The 25560-nt window shown below is 37.8% G+C and overlaps 6 protein-coding genes across 6 annotated transcripts; 2 read left to right on the forward strand and 4 right to left on the reverse strand.

The window, feature by feature from the left end:
• Positions 1–1335: 1335 nt before the first annotated feature.
• Positions 1336–1536, reverse strand: CLUP02_17225 (uncharacterized protein; the record flags this gene model as incomplete). The annotated part of the gene is made up of 1 exon (XM_049296138.1): positions 1336–1536. A coding segment is annotated over one exon (201 nt), but the record flags the coding sequence as incomplete, so codon positions are not given.
• An 11817-nt stretch (positions 1537–13353) lies between these two features.
• Positions 13354–17320, forward strand: CLUP02_17226 (uncharacterized protein; the record flags this gene model as incomplete). The annotated part of the gene is made up of 9 exons (XM_049296139.1): positions 13354–13413; positions 13488–13534; positions 13597–13618; positions 13693–13767; positions 13820–13986; positions 14245–15035; positions 15099–15946; positions 16016–16314; positions 16429–17320. 9 exons carry the CDS (start codon positions 13354–13356, stop codon positions 17318–17320), a joined length of 3201 nt encoding a protein of 1066 aa, XP_049137363.1.
• A 242-nt stretch (positions 17321–17562) lies between these two features.
• On the reverse strand, positions 17563–18974 carry CLUP02_17227 (uncharacterized protein; the record flags this gene model as incomplete). Its single annotated transcript, XM_049296140.1, has 4 exons — positions 17563–17957; positions 18030–18097; positions 18157–18530; positions 18780–18974. The coding sequence occupies 4 exons, from the start codon at positions 18972–18974 to the stop codon at positions 17563–17565; spliced, it is 1032 nt and encodes a 343-aa protein (XP_049137364.1).
• A 1502-nt stretch (positions 18975–20476) lies between these two features.
• CLUP02_17228 (O-methylsterigmatocystin oxidoreductase) lies at positions 20477–22339 on the forward strand (the record flags this gene model as incomplete). Its single annotated transcript, XM_049296141.1, has 3 exons — positions 20477–20529; positions 20735–21193; positions 21253–22339. The coding sequence occupies 3 exons, from the start codon at positions 20477–20479 to the stop codon at positions 22337–22339; spliced, it is 1599 nt and encodes a 532-aa protein (XP_049137365.1).
• Positions 22340–22476: 137 nt separating this feature from the next.
• On the reverse strand, positions 22477–23906 carry CLUP02_17229 (fructosyl amino acid oxidase; the record flags this gene model as incomplete). Its single annotated transcript, XM_049296142.1, has 2 exons — positions 22477–22678; positions 22765–23906. 2 exons carry the CDS (start codon positions 23904–23906, stop codon positions 22477–22479), a joined length of 1344 nt encoding a protein of 447 aa, XP_049137366.1.
• A 36-nt stretch (positions 23907–23942) lies between these two features.
• Positions 23943–25493, reverse strand: CLUP02_17230 (uncharacterized protein; the record flags this gene model as incomplete). The annotated part of the gene is made up of 6 exons (XM_049296143.1): positions 23943–24020; positions 24076–24265; positions 24863–24921; positions 24955–25025; positions 25099–25138; positions 25203–25493. 6 exons carry the CDS (start codon positions 25491–25493, stop codon positions 23943–23945), a joined length of 729 nt encoding a protein of 242 aa, XP_049137367.1.
• Positions 25494–25560: the final 67 nt, after the last annotated feature.

The raw sequence follows: 25560 nt of genomic DNA on the forward strand, positions 1-25560 counted from the left end.
TATAAAAGGTGCTCTTAGGGTAATAATAATACCCTTATTATAGAGCTTAGTAACTAGCTTAAAATTTACCTCTTTTTTAAATATAAAGTAAGTCGTAGTTATAAAAGTATTACCGCGGCCGCGCCGTATTAATATTCTTTTAATCCTCTTATTTTATAATAAAAGGTCGTTATTAATTATAATAATAATCTCGTTAAGGACTTCGTTTATAGTAGCGTTATTATTAATTAGCTAGTTAATTACGGGAATTAATAAGTAGTTAACGTACTTTATTATTATAGCTAACGGCTCGGGGTCGACTTTTTCTAAGTACTAGGGTTTAATTATAATAACTTAAAAGCTTATTAGGCCGTGAGGTAATTCTATTATATAAGTAGTACTATTTATTAAAACGAGCTTAAATAGGCCTTTCTATCCTTTACCTTCTTACTAAACTTTAATATCTAACTATAGTAATAGATTAATAATATAAGAGATATTTAGTCCGTTTTAAATAGCTAGTACCTCGCTTATTTACTTATTAATATAAAGTCTACGGACTTCCCTTATTACTTTCTTAACTACCTCTATATATTAAGTAATATTTAGTAATAGTAGAGATTTATTAAAAGTATATAGAAAAGCTCTAAAAACGAGGAATATAAGAACGAGGCTATTTAGGCTAACTATATCGTTAACTACTTTAATTATAGCCTAAAATATAGCCTCTGCGCTTATTAATAAGTACTTATTTTAAATAATATCGTATACCCTTTTAAATACCGCGTAGTATTTCTTAGCCTTATTAATATTATTATAAGCTTCGATAAGTACTTCCTTAACCTTAATAAATATAGATCTAATAAAAGATTTAAACTCTACGGCGCTAAAGTTCTTATTAATATTTATAATAATCTAGTTTAATAGACCGAAGTAAACGTCGATCTAATATAGCTAAAAAGCCTCTTATATATACTTCGTAATTATATCCGCGAGGAACCTTGCTATTTAAAAAGAAGTAATAATATTAATAACGTAAAGCACTAGTTAGTTAGTACCTTTATAATTTATTAAGTATATTATATTAATTACGACTTTATAATTAAAATCGTAATTATTTCGTAGAGTGAATTTAAATCGGCTAGGGATAGTAGCGTTAAGTTAGTATTATTAATAAATCTTTATAAGCTTCTCGAGGGCTACGATTTTTATATCGTTACTAAATTACTAAAATAGCTTTAAGAAACGAGGAACCAAAGGGTAGCCAAAGCGCCGATATAAGTAGCATAATTCGCCCTCTATTAAGTAATTAATAATAGCTTTTTTATTATTAAGGAGTAAAAGCTAAGGGTATCCCTATTTATAAATAATAAGTACTATAATATCTCCCTTAACTAGTAAGTTGTTAATATTATTAAAGTATACTCTTAGCTTATTTATATCCTTTAGGTAGTATAAAAAAGGAATATTAGTTAGTAAGATATAAAAAGTAATATTACTAAATAAGGTACTAATAACCGTAGATTTTAATAACTTTACGGGTTCGCTATTATTAAATTAAATACCTACCTCGCTAGCTCTAAAGGTATTAAAAATAACTTCGGGTCGTTATTATTATAATACGAGGAGTTAAGGGTAGCCCGTAATTAAGAATTCCGTAATACTAGTATTAAGTATATTACTTTAAAAGTCCTTTAACGAGTACCTCCTATTTAATAAAAAAGAGGTCGCTAGTTTTATAAGCTTAATTAACTCGTTAATTAAGGTAGTATTAATAAGGCTATGCTCTATTACTTAAGTAGCGAGGATATTTATAAGGGTTTTACTATTAATAATAATCGTAAAATATACTATTAAAATCTAAACTTCGTCCTCGTAGTTATTTTTATAGTTAAAGTCGAGGCTATTAAAGTATTAAATTATAATATTATTATCGTTATTATTAGTAAGGGCGGTTCCCTTATAAAAGGCAAAGAACTATAAGTATAAGCTTAGTATAGATCTCTTATTTCTTTCTTTATTATCTTTATACTTTTTATATACTTAACGTCGCTCTTTCTCTAAGTACTTAGTTAACTAATAACCGGTTTTATAATAAACGAAATACTTTTTATTAGTAATGCCGCGGCCGTATTAATTCCGCTTATTAAATCGGGTCTCTTTACTAAAGCTACTATAAGTACGGTCGGTTTAGTAAGTAGCGGGGACCTCTTTATTATAAGTACTATTTTAGAAATACTACTACTTACTACGGTTGCGCTCTCTTTCTATAGTATTAATTAAAGTACTAAGCTAGTAATAGATATTAATAAATATAAGTACTAAGTTAAATATAGTAAGTTTATATTTTAGTATATTACCTACGTAGTAAAAGAGTTAATTACTTATATTAAAAATAGATCCCTAAATAGCCAGTGCCTCGTAGAGGATTATAATATAGTTAATTAGCGCTTATAAAATTTATTAATTCGACTTACTTAGGTTCTTATAAACTATAGAGTATTAATAGAGGTTATAAAGCTTAGCGAGGTAGTTTTAATAGCTTATAAGTAGCTCGAAATATTCCTAAGTCCTTTAATATATTACGTCGAAGCTAAGCAGGTTAAAAGTATTATTAAGTTAGTTAAAATAGAAGGTTAACGCCCTTCCCTTAAGTATATTTAGGAAAGTACTGGAATAGTATTATTTACTAATTCTTACTTATTAGTATAGTACTTTAAAGATCTAAAGCTTCTTATTAAAAATATCGTACTTCTTATTACTATACTTATTCTTATTATTATAGAGCTTAGTAAGGTTAATTAATTAGTAGGTATTAGGCATAATATCGTCTTTAGTTTTTATATCGAAGTATAGTATTTAACGGGGTAAATTTCGCTATTAAGTAATAATAACTTTATTCTCTAATTCTTCTTCCTCTTTTTCCTAAAGAGGTAATAAGTCGGTCGGTTAATAGCGAGGCTAAGGTCGGAATTTTAATTACTAAGATTAAGTAAGTTAAGGTTATAAGGATTCCTTTACTATCTCTCTAACTTACTAAATAAGATTATTAGTATTTACTAGCTATAAGAGTAGTAAGTAGAGGAAATAAAGATTATAATATAATATATTAAAGTATTTAGTATAGTTATAGTAAGCTACGATCTCCTTAGAAGTCTAAGTAAGGAAGTATTAAATATTAAGGGTATTAGTAATCTTTTTTACTATTTAATTACGATCTCTAATTATTAAATTAATACCGTTATTTATAAAGAAGTCTCTTAGCTTTTTAAAAATCGTACTTTCTATTCTTAAGAAGTCCCCTACCTCCTAGCTTTAAAAATCGGTCTTAAAGTCCTTTTATAGCTCCTTACCCGTTAGGCCGTTTTAATAATAATATCTTATTATATAAAAAATAAAGATATTAAGCTTTTTATTATTTATAAGGGCGGGTATAATATTAAATAAGCCCTATTAGGTTAGGTTAACGTAGTCCTATTAATAAATTAGAATTAAGTATAGTTCCGTAATTTAAGAGTATAAGTAGGCCGGAGGTAATATTAACTAATCGTTAGACCCTTTTTACTTATTACTAGGGCTAGCGGTTATTATAGTATATTTATAAAGTAAGTTATATAATAAAAAATTACCGTAAGATATAATTATTATATTATAATTATAGTATAACGTTAGTTAGGTTAAAAGGAGTAGTAAGTCGGTTATAGTAATCGTTTTAATAATAATAAGCGGGCTATTATTATTAATTAGAAAATTCTATTTTTTTAACGAGGTATATAGACAGAAGGTTACTAAGGTTAGTAGAAGGTTATAAAAAGGAAAAAAAGGCCTTTTATAACCGTACTTTTAGTAGTAAATAGAGGATTCTATCGGCTACTAATTAGCGATTCTTTTTAGTACTTTTTATATTTTATTTTATTAATTTAGTCTCGGAGCTTCTGTTAGGTTAGAAAGAGGTAGATTTATTAATAATATAAAATAGATCCCTACTACTACTACTATTAAGATCTTTTCTTTTCCTTAGTATTTTAAAATACTTCGCTATTAATAAGAGATTTATTATTAACGTACTTATAATTCTAAAGGTCTTATTATTACTAAGCGCTAGTACGCTAGCGATCGTTAGATTAATCTCTTAGTAATTAATCTCCTCTCGCTTATTATTAATTTAAAGTAGCGCTTAGTTATAATATATTTAAAATAAATTCCTTTATAAGCGGTTCGATTAAAGGGAAGTTAATAGTAGTAATAAGGTTAATAAAGATAATATTAATAATAAAAGCGAGGTTAATAATAGTAATAAAATAATTAATCCTTTTATAGTAGTAGTTTTAATAAAAGAGATCGTATATAATAGAGCGCACTTTTAATAGCTCGTAACTAGTTAATTAGTTATTAACTAGTAGTAGTAGAGGAGAACTAAGGTAGTATAAACTAGGCTACTTATTATTAGTTAAACGGAACTAAGTTAATAAGTTAAAATAGCTAGCGAGGTAGGTCGAAGCTATCTTTTTTATAGTTATATCCTTACTAACCTACGGTAGAAATATATATATAATTTAATTACTAATTAGTATTAGTATATACGTAAGTAAGTCAGACCCTTTAGTCGTAACTAGGTTAATAAGTTAGTATAGGTTTATTATATATATATAGGAGGGGAAGATCGTAGGTAGAGCCCGCGGTCCCTTAGTGGGTATAAGTAGGTAGAAGGGTCCGTCTGCACGGGCCCAGACTGCCTACCTACCACCCCTACCTAACTACCTAATAGGGCCCCTTTTCTGCCTCGTAATCCAACACATATCATCGCCAGGCCGTCCAAACGTCGCAGGTCTAGATTCTATTAGGAGTTATAGAAGAGCTGGCAGGAAGAGAACACATAAGACGGGAAGCCATGAAGTTATGTATCTAGCAATGACGTGTCTCAACGTATGGGTCACAGGTCTTGACTCGGGGTCTAGTGATTCGATGAGGTGGAGAAGGAGAGGGCCACAATCGTGAAGATGTGGAAGAAAGAGTGAATTATACGTGGCATACCAAGGATGTGAGGGGTATGAAAATCTACTTCGTGTTGAATGTTTACTAATTACTATCTGGATCCAGGAGATCGCCAAGCTGCCCTTCCATAAACGACTTGAAGCCACCAACCAAGACCGCCGTCGGTACCATGAAGCATATCATAACTCCTTTCATATTGCTCCCTCAGCGAAACAATATCTTGAGAAGCTTCTTGGCACCTGTCAAAGTGACGTGGCATCGTAACCGCGCCAAGATGGTATTTACCCGACTGCTCATAAAAGGGCATGTAACCCATGTCGTTCAGCTTTTCTGGAACGAAACAAACTTGATCATATCACGTTTGACGAGTTTGACTGGGTATCTGGGATACAGGTTGTGAAAGAAGGGACGTCGGTAAACGATGAGCCTAGGTAAATAAGAGTATAAAGCAGCCGCTACTTGTTGTTATATAAGATTCACGCGATTATGTAGAGTCTGCGGACCTCGTGTTAACAAAAGTTTTTATTAAACAAAATGAGAGCCAAGTATAAGTATCTTTCCGCACAAAAGATCGTGCTCTAGGCTTAACGATAATATAGGTATTCTATCGGATTAAAAGTCTAATTCGACTACGGCATACGGCCGACTGCGCAGGGGCTAATTAGGGGCCCTATTTACGATTATTATAGCTAGCCCAACCTATAGTTAGAACCTCCTTTTTATACTTACGTAGATATTTAAATAATTTAATTAATCTTTTCGTTAACTACGGTTTAAACTAACTACCTTATAATAAGGATACTAATACTAATTAGTATTTAAATTCTATTATTATAAGTTAATAAGGTATCTCGCTATGTAAAAGAAACGACTTTTTAATACTATATAGGATAAGAGATTCGTACTAATTAACTTTATAAAAATAGATAAAAAAAGAGGTAATTCTTAAATACCGTACGGAATTAAATAATTATAGCCCTTTATTATTTATAAAAAGTCGACGTTTATTATGTTAAACTATATTAATTAATAGAACTACTTAAATAACTAGCTTTTTACTATTACCTTAAGTAGCTTTTTTATTAAATAACTTTTCTATAGCCGGCCCGTAATTAGAAATTAACTAATTAAATTAGTAAAAAGAAATACTTATATAACGACTACTTACTTAATTAATTAATATAATAAACGAGCTTAATAATATAATATAAAAGAGCACTGCGTAATTAAAAAAGGGGATCTCTAAATAAAAATATTCTTATTTAGTAATAAAAATAACCTTATAAAAGTTATTAAGTTAAAAGATTTACGATATATAAAAAAGTTTATTATTATAAATATTTTATAAATACGATTTTAAGCTTATAATTTAAATAACCTTTTTATAGCTCCTTTAATTACCCTCTAGGTATTACTTAGGAATATAATATAGGGGACAATTTAATAAGAGAGAAGGGGATTTAAAGGTTTTAATAATATTAAGTTAAGAGTATTACGGTTTTTAGAGATCGACTTAAAAAAAAGGCGGCTATTTTAAAATAGTCCTACGACCTCCTATTAAAGTTACTATTAGCTTAAAAAAAAGTTTAAAAAATAAGGATCTAAAAAAAAAAGAAAAAAATCCTTTAAAGGGCCGTTAAAAAGCTTCTTTTTATATTAGCTCCCGGCGCGAGATTACTAATTTTAAAAAATTAACTAAGTAATAAAAGGGATCGCTAGTAAGTAATAATTACTTAACTATAATTAAGCTATAAAAAAAACTACTTAAAAAATATAAAATAGGGTATTAAGAAGTTATAAAAAATAAAATCTCTAAAATATTTAACCCTACTACGTATAAATAATAAGTAAATATTTTTAATAAGTTTTTAAAATTTACGATTTTATAAAAAAGAGGGCTTAACCTCGTTAACTATACTTAATAGCTTATATAGTTCTTAATAGCCTATATAGCTCCTTTACGAACTATTTAATATCTATTTTTAACTATTTTTATAAAATATTACCCTAAGAAAAGTAAGTTAAAAAAAGAAGTTATTTAGAGATTATAAAGAGTACGAGGCCTGAGAAGTTAGAAATATATAGAATCATAATAATTAATAACTAATAAAAATCCCGAGACTAATTATTATATTTTCTTATAATAATATAAACGTTTACTACTATTATTATAAAAAAAAACTACTAAAACCTACCCTTTTATATTAAACGAAAAGGAGGATCTTAATAAGTATAATAACTAGCGATTTAAAAAGGTAATAATAATTATTAAAAATAATAAAAACGAGAGTAATAGCGAGATAGTAAGAGGAAGTGGGAATTTCCTAAACTTTAATAAATTCGTTAAGTAGTAAAAGTACGGATTTATTATAACTAGCGCGCGGATTAAATATATCCTTATTAAGATTAAATACGTTAATAACTACTAATATAAATATAAGCTAGAGTATAACCCTTAATAAGTTAAAATAAAAAAGAAAAGGACGAAACCCGATCCTAAATAAAATCCTAATCCCTTATAAATAAATAAATATTAACCCGGATTATTAGGGGACGTAAATATATAAAATCGTGAATTAGCCTAATAGTAAATAAATTAACGTAGTATTAATCTATTTAACTAAGGTTTATAAAAAAAAGGGGCTATAGGGATAACCCCTATTTTATAAAATCGTAAATAACCTTAGTTATTAGCTAAATAAATAGTTCGCGAGCGTAAGCTTAGGAATTATAAAAATAGTTAATAAATTCCTTTACGGGCGAGGGGTATTATTAACGTAATTATAATCGTAAGAGCTATACGAAATATTAATAGTAATAATTATAAAAAAGGAATTCGTATTATAGAACTAAGTATAAGTTAATAAAGTATATAATTACTTTAACAAATTTAGAAAAAAGGTAAACGACCTAGATTTCCTGCTTATAATTACTAATAGAAATTTATTATTATAAAAGGATATACCGGGGTAAAATATAATACTAAAAGTACGATAATTAATAATTCTACCTATTTTAATTTATAACTTATTACCGCTATTAATATAAAATTCGGCGCCGATTAGCTAATAAAAAAAGAAATAAATGACCTAAAATTATTAATAGTACGTAGTAGCATAAGGATCGCATATAAATATTAAAAATCTAGCGGTAAATACGAAGTAATTTATAAACTTTAAAAAGATCTTTTTAAAAAAGAGATTATATTCTAAAAAAAAGTATAAAGTTTTATAAAAAACCCTAACGATATTTTATAATTATTATAAAAAAGTCGGAATTAGGGAATACTAATATTATTCAGTAATTAATATCGTACTTATAAATAAAGCTTTTAATTATTATTACGAAGTAGTACGTAATCTCGATTAAAACGACTTTTTTAGTATAATTAACGTAATCCGAAGCCGCTTCGAAACTTATAATAAAAACCTAGAGCTCTTATTTAAGCTATAAGCGATTTTTTTTATATTTATAGCTAGGATAATAGAGGGTAAATTACGAGTAGAGATCTTTAAAAAGCTTATTAATTAAATTAATAAGCTAGTAAAAACTTAGCTAAATAAGGGGATAAATAAGTAAAAAGTTAAATATCTTTATACCGCAATTTAGCGTATACTAAAAATAAAAATAACCCTATACTAAGTACTTAAAGATTACGAGACGCTCTACTCGAGGCTAAGATCTAGCTTTAATATTAAAATAAAAATGCTATGCTAAACCTACTTTTAGGTATATAACGGCCCTTATTAATAATATTAAGTTAATCGAACGTATAATAAAAAAAGAAAAGAGGCTAAATATAGTAATTATTAATAAAAAGGCTTAGATTCGTTAAATAAATAGAGATTTAACTTATAAGTAGGGTAATAAAAAAAGTAATATTATATTTATAAAAAGGATAGATATTAGTTAAGTAACTATTTTAAAAAAGAGCGTATTAAATTATATAAATAGTATAAAAAGTTAAGGGTAATAAATAGTAAAACTAACCCTCGTTAGTTTAATTAATTCCTCGTTATATATAAGAGTAAATCTAGGGGTACGGAACTTAGTAATAATAATTAAAATAGCGGCTTAAAATATATACCCCCTATAAAAGATTCGGAAAATAAGGAAGATCTTACCCCTTATACTAACGAATTAGATTATAACGAAATCGATAATATTAACTACTCTTTTTTTACCCCGTTAGCTTTTAAAAAATATATAAAGCTAAATAAATAAAAAGTAGTAAAAGCTCTTAATAAGTAGGCTTTTATTTATAAATAATAAGAGAGGGTCCCTTAAATAATAAATATAAAGGCGGCTAAAAGGGCGAATTTAATAAGGCCAAAGCTTATTTTCTTAATAATTAAAGAAAAGACGCTATTTCTTTTAATATTTAAAAAAAAAGAATATAGTACTAAGTAAATCTAGGGGTAGCTAGAGGGGTCCTTTTTATATTACTTAGATCCCTTAAATACTAAGCTTATATAAGTATTCTATACGAGCGAAAAGTACGACTTAAATAATTTTTATAAGATTATTTTAAATATTAAGGTATTATAATAGTTAATTAAAAGAAAAGGGTAATTCTAAGTATTATAAAAGATCGTATTAATAATACTTAATACGTTAACGGCGGGTATTATAAAAATTAGTTTCGGCTTAAGTAAAGAAATCGTCGCCCTAAGTATAATAAAAATAGAAACGTACTTTAGAACAATAACTTTTTATATTTTACTTATTAATACCTTATTTCTCTTATATTTAAAAGATATAAATCGACTAAGTATTATATTTAATAATACGAGGAATAAAATCTCTAGCGGTAAGTATTTTAAAATAGTTAAACGATAATAGGGGTATACGTTTATAAAGCTTATTAATAATATAAAGTTAATTAATTACTTAACGAAAAGTAAGCTTAGAAAACTATATTAGAAATTTAAGTACCCGTTAGTTACGAGGCTATATAACCTTTTAAAGTAATTAAGTAATAATAATATCGAAATAGGGGCGCTAAAGTAGTTAATAAAAGTATATTATTAATACTAAATAAATATATAAAGCTTATATAAATTTAAATTTAAATTACGTAATAAGCTTAACTTTAACTAGGAAATCGTCGTTAATATCTTCTATTTAAATAGTTAACTAGTACTATATATAATCGATATAGCTATATCTTTTTAAATAGAGTAATTCCTCTAGGATCTATAAGTAAAAATAGTATAAATAGCCTTATAAAAAAGCTAAATCGATATATACTAAGGACTACTAGATAGTATTAGAACCGACGCTAACATTAGCTTTAAGTTAGTAGGATTTAAGGATAATATAACGGCCTACGGTATATAACTAAAAGTCGTACTTATTAACGCGTACTATAATATTAAAAAGGTAAAAAGGGTATATTAGTAATTAAAAAGGGCGTTTAGAATTATTAAAAAGGAAAATCCGGATTTTACTAACGACGAATACCTCTAAATAATACTTAAATACTATAACGATATTATAGGGCCTAACGGACTTATATTAATATTATTAGTATTTAGAATATATTTAAAAACGACCTTAGCCTTATTACTATTACTAACCGTAAGCTAACGAGCCCGAGTAATTAAAAAAGTAATACGAGTACTACGCAAAGTAAGTATAAAAAAGTAAGTTAATAAAGTAATTACTATATATAATAGGCCCAATATAGGGGGTAATCTAAATATATTACTAAATTCGGATATATAAGTATAATACGAAATTACTTAATAATAGGCTAGGCTATATAAGTTAATTTCCGTTAACGAGCGCTCTTATATAGTTATAAAAGATCGTAACTAGCTACTTAAAGTATTAATTATAATAGTTAGACCGTATTATATAGATCCTAACGAGGTAATTTCTAACTTATAAATAGAAAAAGAGCTAAGGGAAACTATATAACCCGTAGTAAAAGTATAAGAAATTATCTTTAGTAAAATCGTCGTAATAATACTAATAAATAATAAAAAAAAGGAAATTATTAAAAGGGTACTAATACTACTAGCGAGACGTTATAAAAAACTACGATAATAAGCCCTAATATAGTAATTTATTACTAGTAACGAGGTAATTAATACTTTTTATATAAAAAAAAAAAAGCCGATTTCGAGCTAGTAGTTAAATTACGTAAAGAAGGCGTAATTATAATTATTAAAAGGCTATATAAGGGATTAGATCTTATCGAAATAGATACTCTTTATGATTAAGGGGTCTATTAATTTATTTTATATAACTTAAAAAAATATATAAACCTCTATATATTTAAATTATAAATAGTTCGTAAAATTAAAGGGAAAGGAATATCCTAGCCGTACGAGAAGTCTAAATACGTAATTTAGGGGTACGGCGACGTTAAAAAAGTAACACTACTTATATAATCGCCCACTATATAGCGCTATAGTTAACGATTAATAATAGTACTAATAGTATTGCTATAAAAGAAGGGATACGAGATTTAGAGCCGTAATATTACTTAGGCCTATACCCAATCGGCTACAGGGCTTATAAAGAAAATCCTAGCCTATTTAATAAAAGAAATAGCTAATAAGTACCTAAAAAGTATAATTATTAAAGTACTTAAGTTACTATATAAGCTTATAAAATCGGGCACTTATTAGTAAGCTACTTATTACGATTTTTATATTAATTAACTATTAATAGTTACTTTTACGTACGACCCGTGCTTATTAATTACGGAGTATAAAAGTAACTAATTTAAAATCGTTAAAATATAAACCGACGATATATTAAGCCTATTTAATATTAATTTTATAAAAAAAGAGAACAAGGAGCTTTAAAAAGCGGGCTTCGTAACGAAGCTAAAAGAGGTCCTTATAATAAATACCCCCCTAGTATTTAATAACAAGATTCTTATAATTAAAAGGGAAACTATTATTTTTTAATAAAAGGGGTAGGGTAAGAAAATTAACCTCGTTAATCTAAACGTAACTAATATTAAAAAGTAATATAAGGCTAAGCTTATATAAGGGGTATATATTACGAGTATTTATAAGCCTAAGGTAATTTTTAACTATATTAAAGTAATATAAGCTATAGATTTAACTAAACGAAATATCGAAGTACTTAATAAGTAGCTTAAATAATAATAAATAAATCTCGATCGAAGTCTCGTTTACTACCTAATTAACTTTATAACTAATAAGCTCTACGTCTTCGTTAATAAGTTATTTATAAATAATAACGACCTTACTTCGTAATTAAGGTATATTATTATCCTAACTAATAAGAGTATAAGTAAGAGCGAATTTACTATATATAATAATATAATTTACTATTTATTAACTAAAAATAAGTAAATAATAAGAAGTATATTAGCGTTAGAGGTCTATAATATAATTAATAATATTAACCTCTCTTATATAATTTTAATAACGCTAAAGAAAATTACCAATTAAATTAGCTTTTTACCTATTTTAATAGTTATTTATACCGATTCTTACTTACTATATAAATAGTTTATTAAATTAAGAACGATAAAAGAAAAGAGGCTTATAATTAATATTATAGCCCTTAAGTAATTATATAAAAGGTATAAAATACTTAAGATCCGTTAGATTAATAATAAAAATAACCTCGTAAACGCTTTTATAAAAATAATACTAAATAAGGAATTAAAATAATTCGTAAGTAATAAAAAAGTTATTATATAAATAGAGGAATAGGTTATATAAAAAAAGTAAAAAAAAGGAAGAAAAAGAGATAACTTAGTAAATAGGCTTAAGGTTAAATTATATCTCTAACCGTAGTAATTAAATCGAAAAAAAAAAGAGAAAGTTAATATTAAATTAGAAGTCTAATTTAACCGCGGCATATAACTAACTATATAGGAGCTAATTAAGGGCCCTATTTATAATTATTATAACTAGCCTAACCTATAGTTAGAACCTCCTTTTTATACTTACGCAAATATTTAAATAGTTTAATTAATCTCTTTGTTAACTACGGTTCGAACTAACTACCCTATAATAGGGATATTAATATATTTATAATTATCTAGTAATTCTCTGTGCTTACGGAATACCTAATAACATGAGCAGGGCTATTGAGTTATTGCTATAAGTTCAGCTGTAGTGAGTGTTATACCGAGGATTGGCGTCTTTCCTGCTGTGACCCTAAAAGGCTAATATGGGACCACTTGGTCAAAAATTGTTCAGATACACACTGCTGGTAGATTTGCGGCTACAAAAGGCCACGCATTGTATCTCGACTAGGTTTCTGGCTTTACGTGTGCAAAGACTTTTCTATCAGTCTTGCTATTTAATATCAGAAACCTGCTTAAGTCATTGACTCAATTCAATACATAGTACGCTGTTCGGTATGCACTATATCTTCCTCACCATGGCGGTTCTTGTCGACCTGACCCTTGCCTCGACTTCCGTGCCTTCCCAGGATAAGAATGTAAGATGTCCTTTTCTTCTAAGATACACTTAGTACCTACTTTGGCCGCGAGTATTGCAAGGGTTGCGATCCAGCTGATAATGCTTCGTCGGCTACCTGGACGGGTTGATTGTAAGCCACCGTCACACCACATGAACTTATACTTTGGACAAGTCTGGGCTGATCAAAAAATGACATATCCAGAAGGATTCCATCGGCTGCTATGGTGTGAAGAACGCTAAAATTGATGCGACCAATCTACATTCTATCTAGCCACAAAGACGCATGCGAGTGTCACAGCGCCAGGCATCCGCACCGCGCAGGTACGCAAGCGTGGAGAAGACGAGGAACACTGCCACAATCTTCATGCACTTTGTTCTGCAGTCGATAGAGGGGCCACGGAGACAGGGCTGCCGCTGGATACTAGGAAAGTGTCGGAAACGGCGGAAAAGTCAACTTGCTATGCTGTGTTCCACGCGCCTGTCTGGCTGGGCCCAACCTGGAAATGGGGCGAGTTCGGCCAATGCATTTGAACGCCCCTTTCCACGCTGCACACAGCTCAGTGTTTCCCCCCAAAAAGGGTCAATTTGCCGAGTAAAATGGAACCTAGATAGCAAACAAATCCTGCGCACGAAGGGTTGAACTGTTAAATCATTGTGTTTGTCCCTTTGAGCAGCGGAAAAGTGCAGCTTGGCTCATGCAGGCATGATTTCATGTCTGTTTGCTCCCTACCCTAGTTCCCTGAAATCTCACCCAAATCATGATTCCGTGCTAGCTTACAGTATCTGTGGGAGCATTGAAATCTGATTTTTGTCATTGCCGTTAATCAACATTCCTCGCTTCTCAATTCAGTACAACGCATACAAATAGGCCATTCTACGTCGAGGTTGGTCCCCAACCAAAGATACCGTCGCTTGCTATACTCCGAGCCTTTCCAGCTTCGATGGCTTCTGTTCAAGCTCCTGGATCTGTCCGAACCTTATCCCAGCTACTCAAAAGAGCGGCAGAGACAAAGGGTCATCTCTACTTTTACTCTGAAAATGTTGCGGAACCCGGTCTTTCCACCCTATCCTACCGCGAACTCTTGTCCGAGGCACGCGATAAGGCAAGATTGATCAACCACAGCATCCAAGCTCAGTCGCCGGAGTCGGTCTTGTTGACACACTTCGATTCACAGCGTGACAGCATTGTCTGGTTCTGGGCGGCGACGTTGGCAGGATTTCTGCCATGTATTATGTCACTTCCGCTGGTCAATAACATTGGGCAGCGCAAAAAGCATCTACGCCACCTGCACGGCCTACTGAAAGAGCCGACCATAATCACCACCAACAAACTTGCAGCTGAGTTTCTTGATCTGTGCGAATTGAAAGTTAGAACTGTCGAGGACCTTCGATACGTTGATTGCGTTGAGAAGTTTGCGAGTCAGGATGCCGGACAAAAAGCAGACGCCGGCAGCATCGCGGCGCTAATGTTGACATCCGGGAGCACAGGCAATGTCAAGGCAGTTCCACTCCGCCATGGCCAAGTCCTCGATGCCGTCACTGGAAAAAGCGCACATCACAGGACCACAACTGCCGACATCTTTCTCAATTGGGTCGGATTAGATCATGTCGCAAGTCTAGTAGAAATCCATCTTCATGCAAGTGAGTAATACCTCTGAGCCCCTCCAGTTGCAGCTGAATCTTTCCGATGTCTGGCCAGCCAAGGAACTAAATCAAGCTTTCTAGTGAGCCTTGGAGCCAGTCAAATTCATGTTCCTGCGCCGCCTCTCATTCAAGACCCAATGCAATTTATTCGACTTCTGGACACATACAATGTCACTTACACCTTTGCGCCCAACTTCTTCTTGGCCATGGCTCTGGACACTCTGGTTCTGAGTCCAGGTTGTACAGCAAATCTTTACAATCTGAGGGCTTTGATATCAGGCGGCGAGTCAAATCCTACATCAACTTGCCATGAGCTTACGCGAGAACTACGCCGTCTTGGCTGCAAGGGTGAGGTAATACGCCCAGGTTTTGGAATGACGGAAACATGCGCTGGTTCCATCTATTCCATACATTGCCCCTCATACGACATCGAGCGATCTGTTGAATTCGCGAGTCTGGGTTCGTGCATACCAGGGATGAAAATGCGCGTCATGAGCCTCCATGATCCCCAGGATGAAGCTCCCAAAGGCCACACCGGCCAGCTTCAGGTCACTGGAAAAATGGTATTTAGCCACTACCTCAACGACGAAAAGGCGACGAAAGACTCCTTTAGTTCAGACGGCTGGTTCATTACGGGAGACCTGGCATGGATTGATGATGCCAGCAATCTTCATTTGGCTGGCCGTATCAAGGACTCCATCATCGTCAATGGCGTTAAGTGGAGTGCAACCGAGCTGGAAAGCGCACTCGATGATGAGAGGATTCCAGGGATGACTCCATCTTTCACGGTTTGTTTCCCGACCCGGACGGCTGGGTCACCGACTGAGAGTATCGCCATCGCCTACTCCCCGCGATTCCGTGACGAAGATCTCCGTGCGCGCTCTGAGACGGTCAGGGCAATCACAAGGGTGATTTCCTTAACAACGGGAAAAAAGCCAGCACGAATAGTGCCCTTACCCCAATCAATGATTGAAAAGTCATCACTAGGCAAGATCTCGCGCTCCAAAATCCGCGCTGCACTCGAGAGTGGCCAATTCGGACCGATTGAGTGCGAAGACCAACAGCTCCTCGACCAAGACAGACAGCACAAAAGGCGGGGCGCCGAGACTGACAGCGAGAAGGTTGTGCAGGGCATATTAGCCGACCTTTTGAAGATGCCTGTTGTGGAGATTGACGTGGAGACGTCCATCTTCGACCACGGCGTCGACTCGATGCATCTCATCCTTCTGAAATCCAGAATACAGGGGGCGATTGGCGGCCAGGTTGACATCCCCATGTCAGTCTTGCTGACAGAGTAAGGGACGCTCTTCTAGCCTCTATTATGAACCCTTCTTATCTTACACACTCCTGTCTGGCCGAGGCACAGTTGCTAATCCTTGACTCGGCTCAGGCCAACCGTCGTCGCTATCGCATCCGCCATTGACCGGCTCGTATCGCATCCAATCATTTACACCCCGATTGTGCCATTGCAGCAGAATGGATCTGGCACACCCTTGTTTTGTATCCATCCCGGCAGCGGAGACATCCTCGTGTTCATTGCTCTTGCAGCACACTTCCCGACCCGTCCCGTGTATGCCCTCAGAAGTCGGGGTTACAATCCTGGGGAATCCTTCTTCTCTTCTATCGAGGAGACTGCGGAACGTTACGCAGCAGGGATCTGCAAGGCACAGCCGCAGGGACCCTATGCCATTGCAGGCTACTCACTTGGTTCCACGCTCGCCTTCGAGGTTGCAAAGGTGCTCGAAAAGCAGGGTCGAGAAGTAAGGTTCCTGGCTAGTATCGACTACCCGCCACACATTGCGCATTACGTGCGCGGCTTGGATTGGATTGATGTTCTTTTACACATTGCATTTTTCCTGGAGCTCGTTGATGAGGAGACCATGAAGGACATCACTCCCCACTTGCACACACTCAACCGCGACGAAGCGCTGTCTTACGTCCTCGGAGTCGGCGATGCTGAACGTGCCAGTGCTCTCGCCATTGACATTGAAAGGCTTGCGTTGATCTCAGACATTGCCGAGAACTTCCGTGTCAATGTACAAAGCTATGAACCTGAAGGCAACGTCAATAATCTAGACGTGTTTGTAGCGGACCCGCCGTCTTACGCGGCTCATGACCGACAAGACTGGAGGGAAAACAGGCTTGAACGCTGGGTGGACTTCACGCGGACAGGAGCAGAGTTCCACAATTGCCCGGGCATTCATGCAAAAATGCTCAACAAGGAACATATGGCCGACTTTGCGAAAATATTCAAAGCGGCCATGAGAATGAGAGGCGTCTAGATGAGATGGGTCGGGGTTTCTCTTTGAAACGGTCAGAGAAACCCGCAACTGCGCTTCACTGGCGTTGAGAGAATATATCCAATCTGCTATGATATTGAGCCCCAAGCTTCACGGAGCTGTCTATCAGTAGTCACGACTGGCCAAACAGTCAATGTATGGCAGCGCTCGTATTTGTGCATAGTTGATACACTACTTCAATTCTATGTCGAGGACGGTTATTTTGGAGCACAAGCGCCTACTTTTCAATAAAGCTTATCACTCATTGTGCTGCTGACGGTTCGTGCGTACGGCGCTGATCCATTTGGCACAACCAAACCAGCAGCATCATCATCTTCGTCTGCCACACGAACCCACTCTCCTCCTACATATGTATGTGTCGTCAACGTTATATCGTCTGTGATACTGATACCTGCTTGCTGAGACGACATGTCTCTGCCACTTGTGATGTGTGTGCTCACTTGGCTACCCAAGAAGTTATTCGAACTGCGTAAATTACCTCGTTTGTAGTTGGATGCGGAATTCGATGTAATGGTGATGCCTAAGAATCTCAACAGTGGACGGTATATAGGTAGAGAGGCTGTCAAGAGGGCAACGGCAACTTCGACAACGCAGAGTAGTCCTCCCGGTATCATGTCCCCTAGAGGCAATAAGCTCGGTCAGCATTTCTGGTTCGCGGCTTGGAGAACAGTATTATAAGAACGGCCCTTACAGCTTGGGTTCACCGTGCCTCCCACTCGTCTTGCGTAAGGAACGCGGATAGCTGCGATGATGCAAGCACTATGTTAGATTATTAGCACTGTCAGACGACGCCGAAACTTGAACCGGCTTGGTGCTACCTTCCGCCTAAAGCAAAGTTGATAGACAGTAAGATCTTCTTTCGTGTCGACGAGTTGAGTTGTTTGACGAGCGGTAGGGGGGTCAGAAGGATGACCACGTCCAATAAAAAGTTGAAGACACTGTTAAAGATGCTGAAATAACTGAAGTTGATGCAAGTGCCCACCACTGATGCATTCCATAAGGCCTCTAGGGGACGGCATTGCAGGCAGCTCACGAGAACTATGGCGAGTCCATTTAGCAAGTTGACGGTGCTCACGAAATGAACCCAGTAGTGGAACTTTCTTTGGGGAAAGATTGCAAGGTATAATGCGAGGATGCTCCATTTGACAAGGACGCTGGAAACGCCGTATAGAATCGGATTGCAAATATTGAGCTGTAAGGTAGTACGAAGAATCAGCTTTGCGTCGACATTGGTCATCAGAGGTCTTGGACTCGGAGTACAAAAGAGACCAACTTACGATAGCCAACATGCGCATCGTCTCCGGATCCGTTATGAGGATGATGTGTCTGCCAGCTCCATACCTTGTCGATAAAGCAAAAACTGTGCAGAAGACGACGTAGAAGAACTATTGGCTATCGTAAGCGCGATGGACCTTACATCTTGCTGGAAAAATAGCATTACCACCGAACCAACGATCAGCCAGTCACTGAAAATGGGCTTGAGTCCGGCTTGAGATCTCGCCCAGATGCGTAGAGCCAGGATCACGACAGAGGCGAGACTGCAGATGATGCAGCAAACAACGATGTCGGGAACCGTCGAGTCGTTGATATGCGCCACCATCCAGGCGATGTCCTCTTCGGTTGGAAGCTTTCCCATGGCTACTCGTCTATAGCGGTAACCTCATACCAGCCTGACGATGGGTCGAGAGTAAGGCAAAGCAAAGAAGTCTAAAAACAATTTATTCAGCTCATCAGGGAGGCAGGGAGGAAGGGTTTAACAGAGCTACGCAAGAGAATGATGCTTCTCTCTCCCTTCCCAAGATCTAGGGTTCCATCTTCGGCACGAATGAGATTGAAAATTCGGAGTCCACATCACCCAGGTAGCCGAGCGTGAAGGAGACGGGGCGCTAATTACAGGCAGGAACTTGAAGCAAAGTCCAATTCGGAACGCCATGCGTAAGGAATCAAGTGGCAGAAATGGCTGCTACGCTGCATGAAGATTCGACCTTGCCAAGTAAGTCCGAGGAATCAGCCGACTCAATGGCCGCGAAGGCGGATAAAAGCCTCTTTGGGTCGAGATGTGGGCGGAATCCATTTTGGCTAGTTTCAGGCCGCGCCAGCTTTTGACCTTTTGTCTACAGCGAAATTCTTCAAGTGGCGCCTCGTCTTATTCCATACGGTTTAGGACTCCTGCAGGATAAATGACAGAGTCTATCACATCACACCGGGCGATGCCTGCCACATACTCTGTAGCTACATCGGGACCCCATTGCAACGTCTTCACAGGCCGGCCCGCTTCCCCCTTAGCGGCCGCAGGGGAGCTAGCAGGGATGGTGCAAGGGCACTGACCGGACGAACTCTGCGATTCTGCAACCTGAAGAGTGTCTGATCTTGCATTCATCCAGGGCTCAACTACAGTCTACAGAACAATTACAAAAAAAAAGCCTTTCGCAAGATGTGGATGAGTGCTTCTGACGATGTGCAAGTGCTCATCCAAACGTCAGTTCCCTCTTGGGCAGCCACACGTAAGTATCATAATCTCGGGTTGACTTACATGGAGCGATCTGGCGAGCCATAATGCAAGCGTGCCAAAGCAGTCTGGTCAGATCATATCACGGAAAGCAGTTGAAAGCTTGTGATATAGCCAACAGCACTACCCTGGCATCTCACCCCACCCGGACATGTCCAAATGATCCACTCCATACTATACAGCTACTTATTTCGGTGATCGGTCTGCTTCTCATGAATTGGCCCTGTTTTGCCCGTTACTCCGTGTGCGGTATGCCCCGTTTGGAGAAAATGACCACCAAACAACGGACAACCTCAATCTCCGCCACGCCCGCTCTCCCGTATCTTCAGCAATGCGCGTTCCATCATTGGATCGGCTGCTCACCGGCTGCAGGTGAAGGAAGGGGCTGGACCTCACCACACTGCAGCCAAGCCAATAACGTACCCCAGATGATGCCACACGTCTGCACTCATGTTGGTAATTGATGTCGGACCCTGTATTCATCCAAACCAACAGTGGCTTCCGGAATTCGTTGTTGGAAACAACATGTTGAGTGTCACCCTTGCATCATTGACAAGATCCCTCCAGTTTAGCAATACGCAGCCACCCCGGCCTCGGATCCATGGCATCCGTAGAGATGTCTTCTGATTATGATGTTCAGGTTTCCCTTCGCACTGGCTTTGCGCAGGAAGCAAGTTGACAGGTAAGCGAATAGACTAGACCTGCTTCATACGTACATACTTCCAGATCAAACCTTCATCTTCTTTTTTTTTTCAAGCTCTCCTCACATAAACTCGAGACAGAGCTTGACATTGTTTCGGCCGAGGCCTTCAACTGTTTGCCAATATGACTTATATGTTGTGGTTATTCTGGAGCATACTCGCTTTGGCAAGCTTTGTTATTTACAGCCGCAGGCGGACACCGAACCAACGAAAACTTCCTCCGGGGCCAAAGCCACTCCCTTTGCTGGGTAACATCCGAGATTTCCCTCCTGAGGGCACACCGGAGCATCTACACTGGCTCAAGCATAAGGATTTGTATGGACTAATCAGTTCGGTAACGGTTATGGGGATGACTCTCATCATCGTCCACGACAAGAACATGGCGCATGAATTGCTAGACCAAAATGCAAGTAAGACGTCAGGTCGACCCTCGATGGTCATGGCCAATAAGCTTTGCGGCTACGAATCAATCGTTCTTTGTCAAGGCTATACGCCCATGTTTCGACGGTATCGCAAGTTTCTTCACCAAGAGCTCGGTACCAAGGTCTCTGCGTCGCAGTTCCGTAGCGTTCAGGAGTGCGAAGTAGGCCGACAATTGATACGGTCCCTGGAGAGACCCGAGAGCCTCCTAGAGCATTACAAGACGTGAGTCTGGACAAAGATCTAGCAAATATGTCCATAGCTAATCGTCGATTTAATGCCAGTACTGCCGCTGCCACCGTTCTCCAAATGGCTTATGGCTACACCATAGAGCCCCATAAATCGGACGCGCTCATAGAGCTCATTGAAAAGATGATGACTGAGTTCTCTCTCGCCGCAAGTCCCATGGCTTGGCTCGTAGATATCATTCCTGTTCTCCAACACCTTCCTGAAAGTTTCCCGGGTGTCTCTTTCAAAAAGACTGCTAGGGAATGGCGCAAATCAATTCAAGCGTCGGCCTATATCCCGTACGAGTTCGTTCAACAACAGCTGTCCTGTTTCTCAAATAGACCATCTTATGTTTCGAAACTATCTCAACAGCTGGCACAAGAAAAGAACGGCGAGTTGAGCAAAGAAGATGAAAAGGCTGTCATCTGGTCAGCGGCGAGTCTTTACGGTGCGGCTGCGGATACGACTGTCATCACTCTCAGCACTTTTGCGTTTGCCATGCTAGAGTTCCCTGACGTTCAGCGCAAAGCACAGGCGGAAATTGATCGGGTGGTTGGCTCTGGCCGCCTTCCGACCTTCGAAGACCGCGACAAACTGCCGTATGTGGATGCTTTGGTCAAGGAGACTGCCAGGTGGTGGCCCATTGTTCCCATGAGCTTTCCTCATACAACGACGGAAGAATTTGAGTACGAAGGGTATCGAATTCCTAAAGACGCCTTTGTTCTCCCGGCTGTTTGGTGGTTTCTTCACGACCCAGATGTTTACATCAACCCAGAATCATTCGATCCTGACCGCTTTCTTCCCCCACGGAATGAAGCTGATCCCACGACAGAGGTCTTTGGGTACGGCCGCAGGATATGTCCTGGACGTTTCTTTGCCGACTCAAGCCTCTTTATTAACATGGCCCAAACACTCGCCGCTTTCACGATCGCTAAGGCATTGGATAAAAATGGCGAGGAAATTGAGGTCGATGTGAGACCGAAGCCGGGGATCTTGACATATCCCACGGCCTTCAAAGTGAGAGTCATACCTCGCAGTAAGGAGCATGCGGAGTTAGTCAGGCAGGCAGGAAGAAAATATCCATACGAGGCTAGTGATGCCCCCCTTTTGCAGCATCCAGATAGTTTTCAGGTCAGATACTAGCTCGCTTTCTTTGCCCAACCCATCTCATATTTTTCATGCATCCGCATTCTATTTCTGTGTGAGATCTTCAGGATAACAAGGCCTTTGATGGGTTACTTCATACTGGCCTATGACATACCTGACACATCCGGACCCGACTAAAGTTTGGATGACCGGTTTCCTTCTTCAAACGATCGAAACTCGGGTAATGACAGAGTACTTGACTTAGGACCTAGTTCCTTCTTCTTGGCGTTCATTAAGGTGGCTTCGTCTTTCCAGCCCCAGGCGGCGTCCTTTTCCCCGCCGTTGTTCTTCCCTTGCAAGATCTGACACATGTATTTGCCAGCAACCGGGAGGAACCTGAATTTGATCTGTCAGTCAGATCTACCCTGTGGCTTTTAAACCAAGGCATTGCCCTTTGATATGAAGATTTACGTTACACGTACTTATATGTGTCAAAGTTACCTCCGACGGCCAGAAAGAGGTTTTCAAGCTTTGGATTCGGATGCCGGCAGAGTAACCAGTCTTCTGTAGGAGTTTTTGCATCCCAGCATATTCGCCATCGATCTGGGCTCTTCTCTTGCGCAAAGTCAGGCATCATGGTGTTCAAGAGCTTCTGACTTTCATCTTTCAACTTCTGTGGCACATCGTCCTGTGCTCTCTCAGCTGGGATAGATACAACATGCCCTGCGGATATGGTAACCCGATTGACAAACTCGGTCTGAAGGTCATTGATCTTCATAATTCGGTTTTCTCGTGACGGCGGAGTGAGAATCCCGCAAGATTTATAGATGATGATAGGCATCCCGGCTTCGCACATGTGTTCGGTTTCTTCGGCCGAGAGCTTGTAATAAGCCGAGACCCTGCCAACTGCTGTGATCTGCCGCTCGATCCGGTCGTGAGGTGCGAGACGCAACTTAGCTTCTATTGGCGCAAGCAAGCTACTTGTCCAAGCACCCGCTGACAAGACGATTCGGTCTGCCGTCAATTGCTGGCCGTCTTTCATCCTTACACCCAGTACCCGTCCAAGAAATGGATCAAGCAACAGCTGTTCCACTTCACCAGTGATCGTTGTTACTCCGTTTCGTTTCGCCGCGGTCATTAGGCTTTGGGTTGCCAGTGCTGCGTCGCACCATCCAGCTTCTGGATTGAAGAATGCCGTTCCCAGCCCACTTGTCTCTAGTCTCTTGAAAGGTTTCCATCGCTTTCCGAGATCTTCAACAGCGGTATCGGTGGTATAGTCAGATCCTCTTTGCTTGAGTGTCTTTCGCACGGTGTCGGAAAATTGATTATTCTCTTCATCGATTGTCACGCACCCGGTTTTGTGGAAGAAGTGGCCAAGATTAAGATCCCAAAACCACGGATGGATAGCTTCGCTAGCAAGGTTGCAATAAAGCGGTCTCACGTAATTTGTTTGGATAATTCGATTAACGTCTATTGCGGCGGCCTTGTTTGCTTCAGGGCCAGACGGTGCCCACCGGTCGACTACAGTCACGCGACTGGGGTCTGTGTAGGTTCGAGAGAGGTGATAGGCCGTGGAAGTGCCGAATGTCCCACCACCTATGATGAGAATCGTTGGCTCAGCCATGTTGTTTGTCTAGGCGAAGGGATTTGGAGTCACGACTTAATGGCAGCTTTTCAGGTAGTTGAAGTGAGGCTTGAGGGTTCCATAGACACGCGGGCTTGAAAGAGAACGGTAGTTCTGGGTCGGACGGGTTCGCTCTTATCAAGCTCCGGATTTAATCAATCAGTCGTACCTTAGGTAGGAACTTGGGGCACACTTGTTCTCCGACTCTGCCGAAACCCCGAGAAACCCCCATGCGGGTGACATTTTCCGTTTCGCGGGTACCCCAGGAAATCCACTGTACTCCAATTTTGAGTTTAGGCATGACGGTGGACAAGGCGGGGGTGACACCCAAGACTTCGGCACTCACGTTGGTACATGTTCTTGTCACCCGAGTCAGCAGCAACATCATCAGTCCTTGAGTTGTCTCATTCCTCTAGAGTCTCCAAGTCAATTTCCTAGTAAAGTTATCGTTTCCCCACGCTTGTAAGAAGGGCTTTGGAAAAGGAGCCCTATTCATTATAGAAGCTAGAACCTAAGCCAGTTTGCAACTCAATGATTTGCTACTTATCGGGATAAGTGACTACCTTTCCTCTTACTACTATTGCCATTATGTGATTCGGTTTCTGGACTTTTGAACGCATGTCGTGTATGGAATACATCAACTCTAAGAGACCTTAAGAGTCAAAGCAATGGTAGTGATAGAAACTAATAGGCTTAGGAGCAGACTATCTAAGAAAGAATTCTGGCCCGCTCACCGATATGTTCCAATCCTGGGTTACGAGCGAGTTTTTACACTGTGTTGTTTGACATGTCATACACATGTAGTCATTTCATTGTGGCCCAAGACCGTAAGCAATACAAGACAATATCTATCAAGTATCAGTACATAAGTACATTGCTTATCATGGTTCCGCCGTTCCGGCTCCGAAAGCGGATCTCTTATTCGCGAGGTCGAAGTAAAATTACGAGCCACATACTTACCCATGTTTCTTTCCCCAATCTCATTGTCTATGACACCAGTATGGACTGATGGTCTCTACTTGTCTCGAACCAAGTACGTTAAACGTACCAACCTATACGCAATATGGCTTTTGAGGTCGGACTTGCCTGCTACCACAGGAGACTTGACACTTAGCCAGTCTACGGGACCACGTTGATCGATGGAATAATATTAATACTTTCGAACTGAGCTTGGTGCAACACCATGTCGAACCAACCTGGAGAGCACCGTCATTCCCGCGTCTGTCCAGTTCCTGGTGCCGAATTTGTTGGCACGACAGGTTCTTTGTCTACAGAAATTGCCTTTCCAGTTCGTACATCCTCTTTGTGCTTTCGGAGAGCCTCGATCATCATCCTCTTCATGGTGCGCTTTTTTTGTCGAGCTTCGCGGAGTCTGGCTGGTACATCGCGATATATTGACCTGTTCTTTTCCGCTCGGAACTCCAGCATCTCGATCAGAAGCTTGACTCGACGGTATTCCGAGCGAAATATTTCGCCTTTTGTGTCCATTTCTGTGACAAATTCCCTTTGGCGCTCCCTAGGAATCATGGAGACACTCGTTATGTGTGCTAGAGGAATAGGTTCTATCGTAGGCGTTTCGGCGGTCATCATGAATTTGTAATTTATCGTACACCGGAATTATTAGACACGTCCTTTAAAACACAGATTAGAATCA

This window comes from Colletotrichum lupini, chromosome 10 (genome assembly GCF_023278565.1).
Source record: "Colletotrichum lupini chromosome 10, complete sequence".
NCBI classification, from domain to species: domain Eukaryota; kingdom Fungi; phylum Ascomycota; class Sordariomycetes; order Glomerellales; family Glomerellaceae; genus Colletotrichum; species Colletotrichum lupini.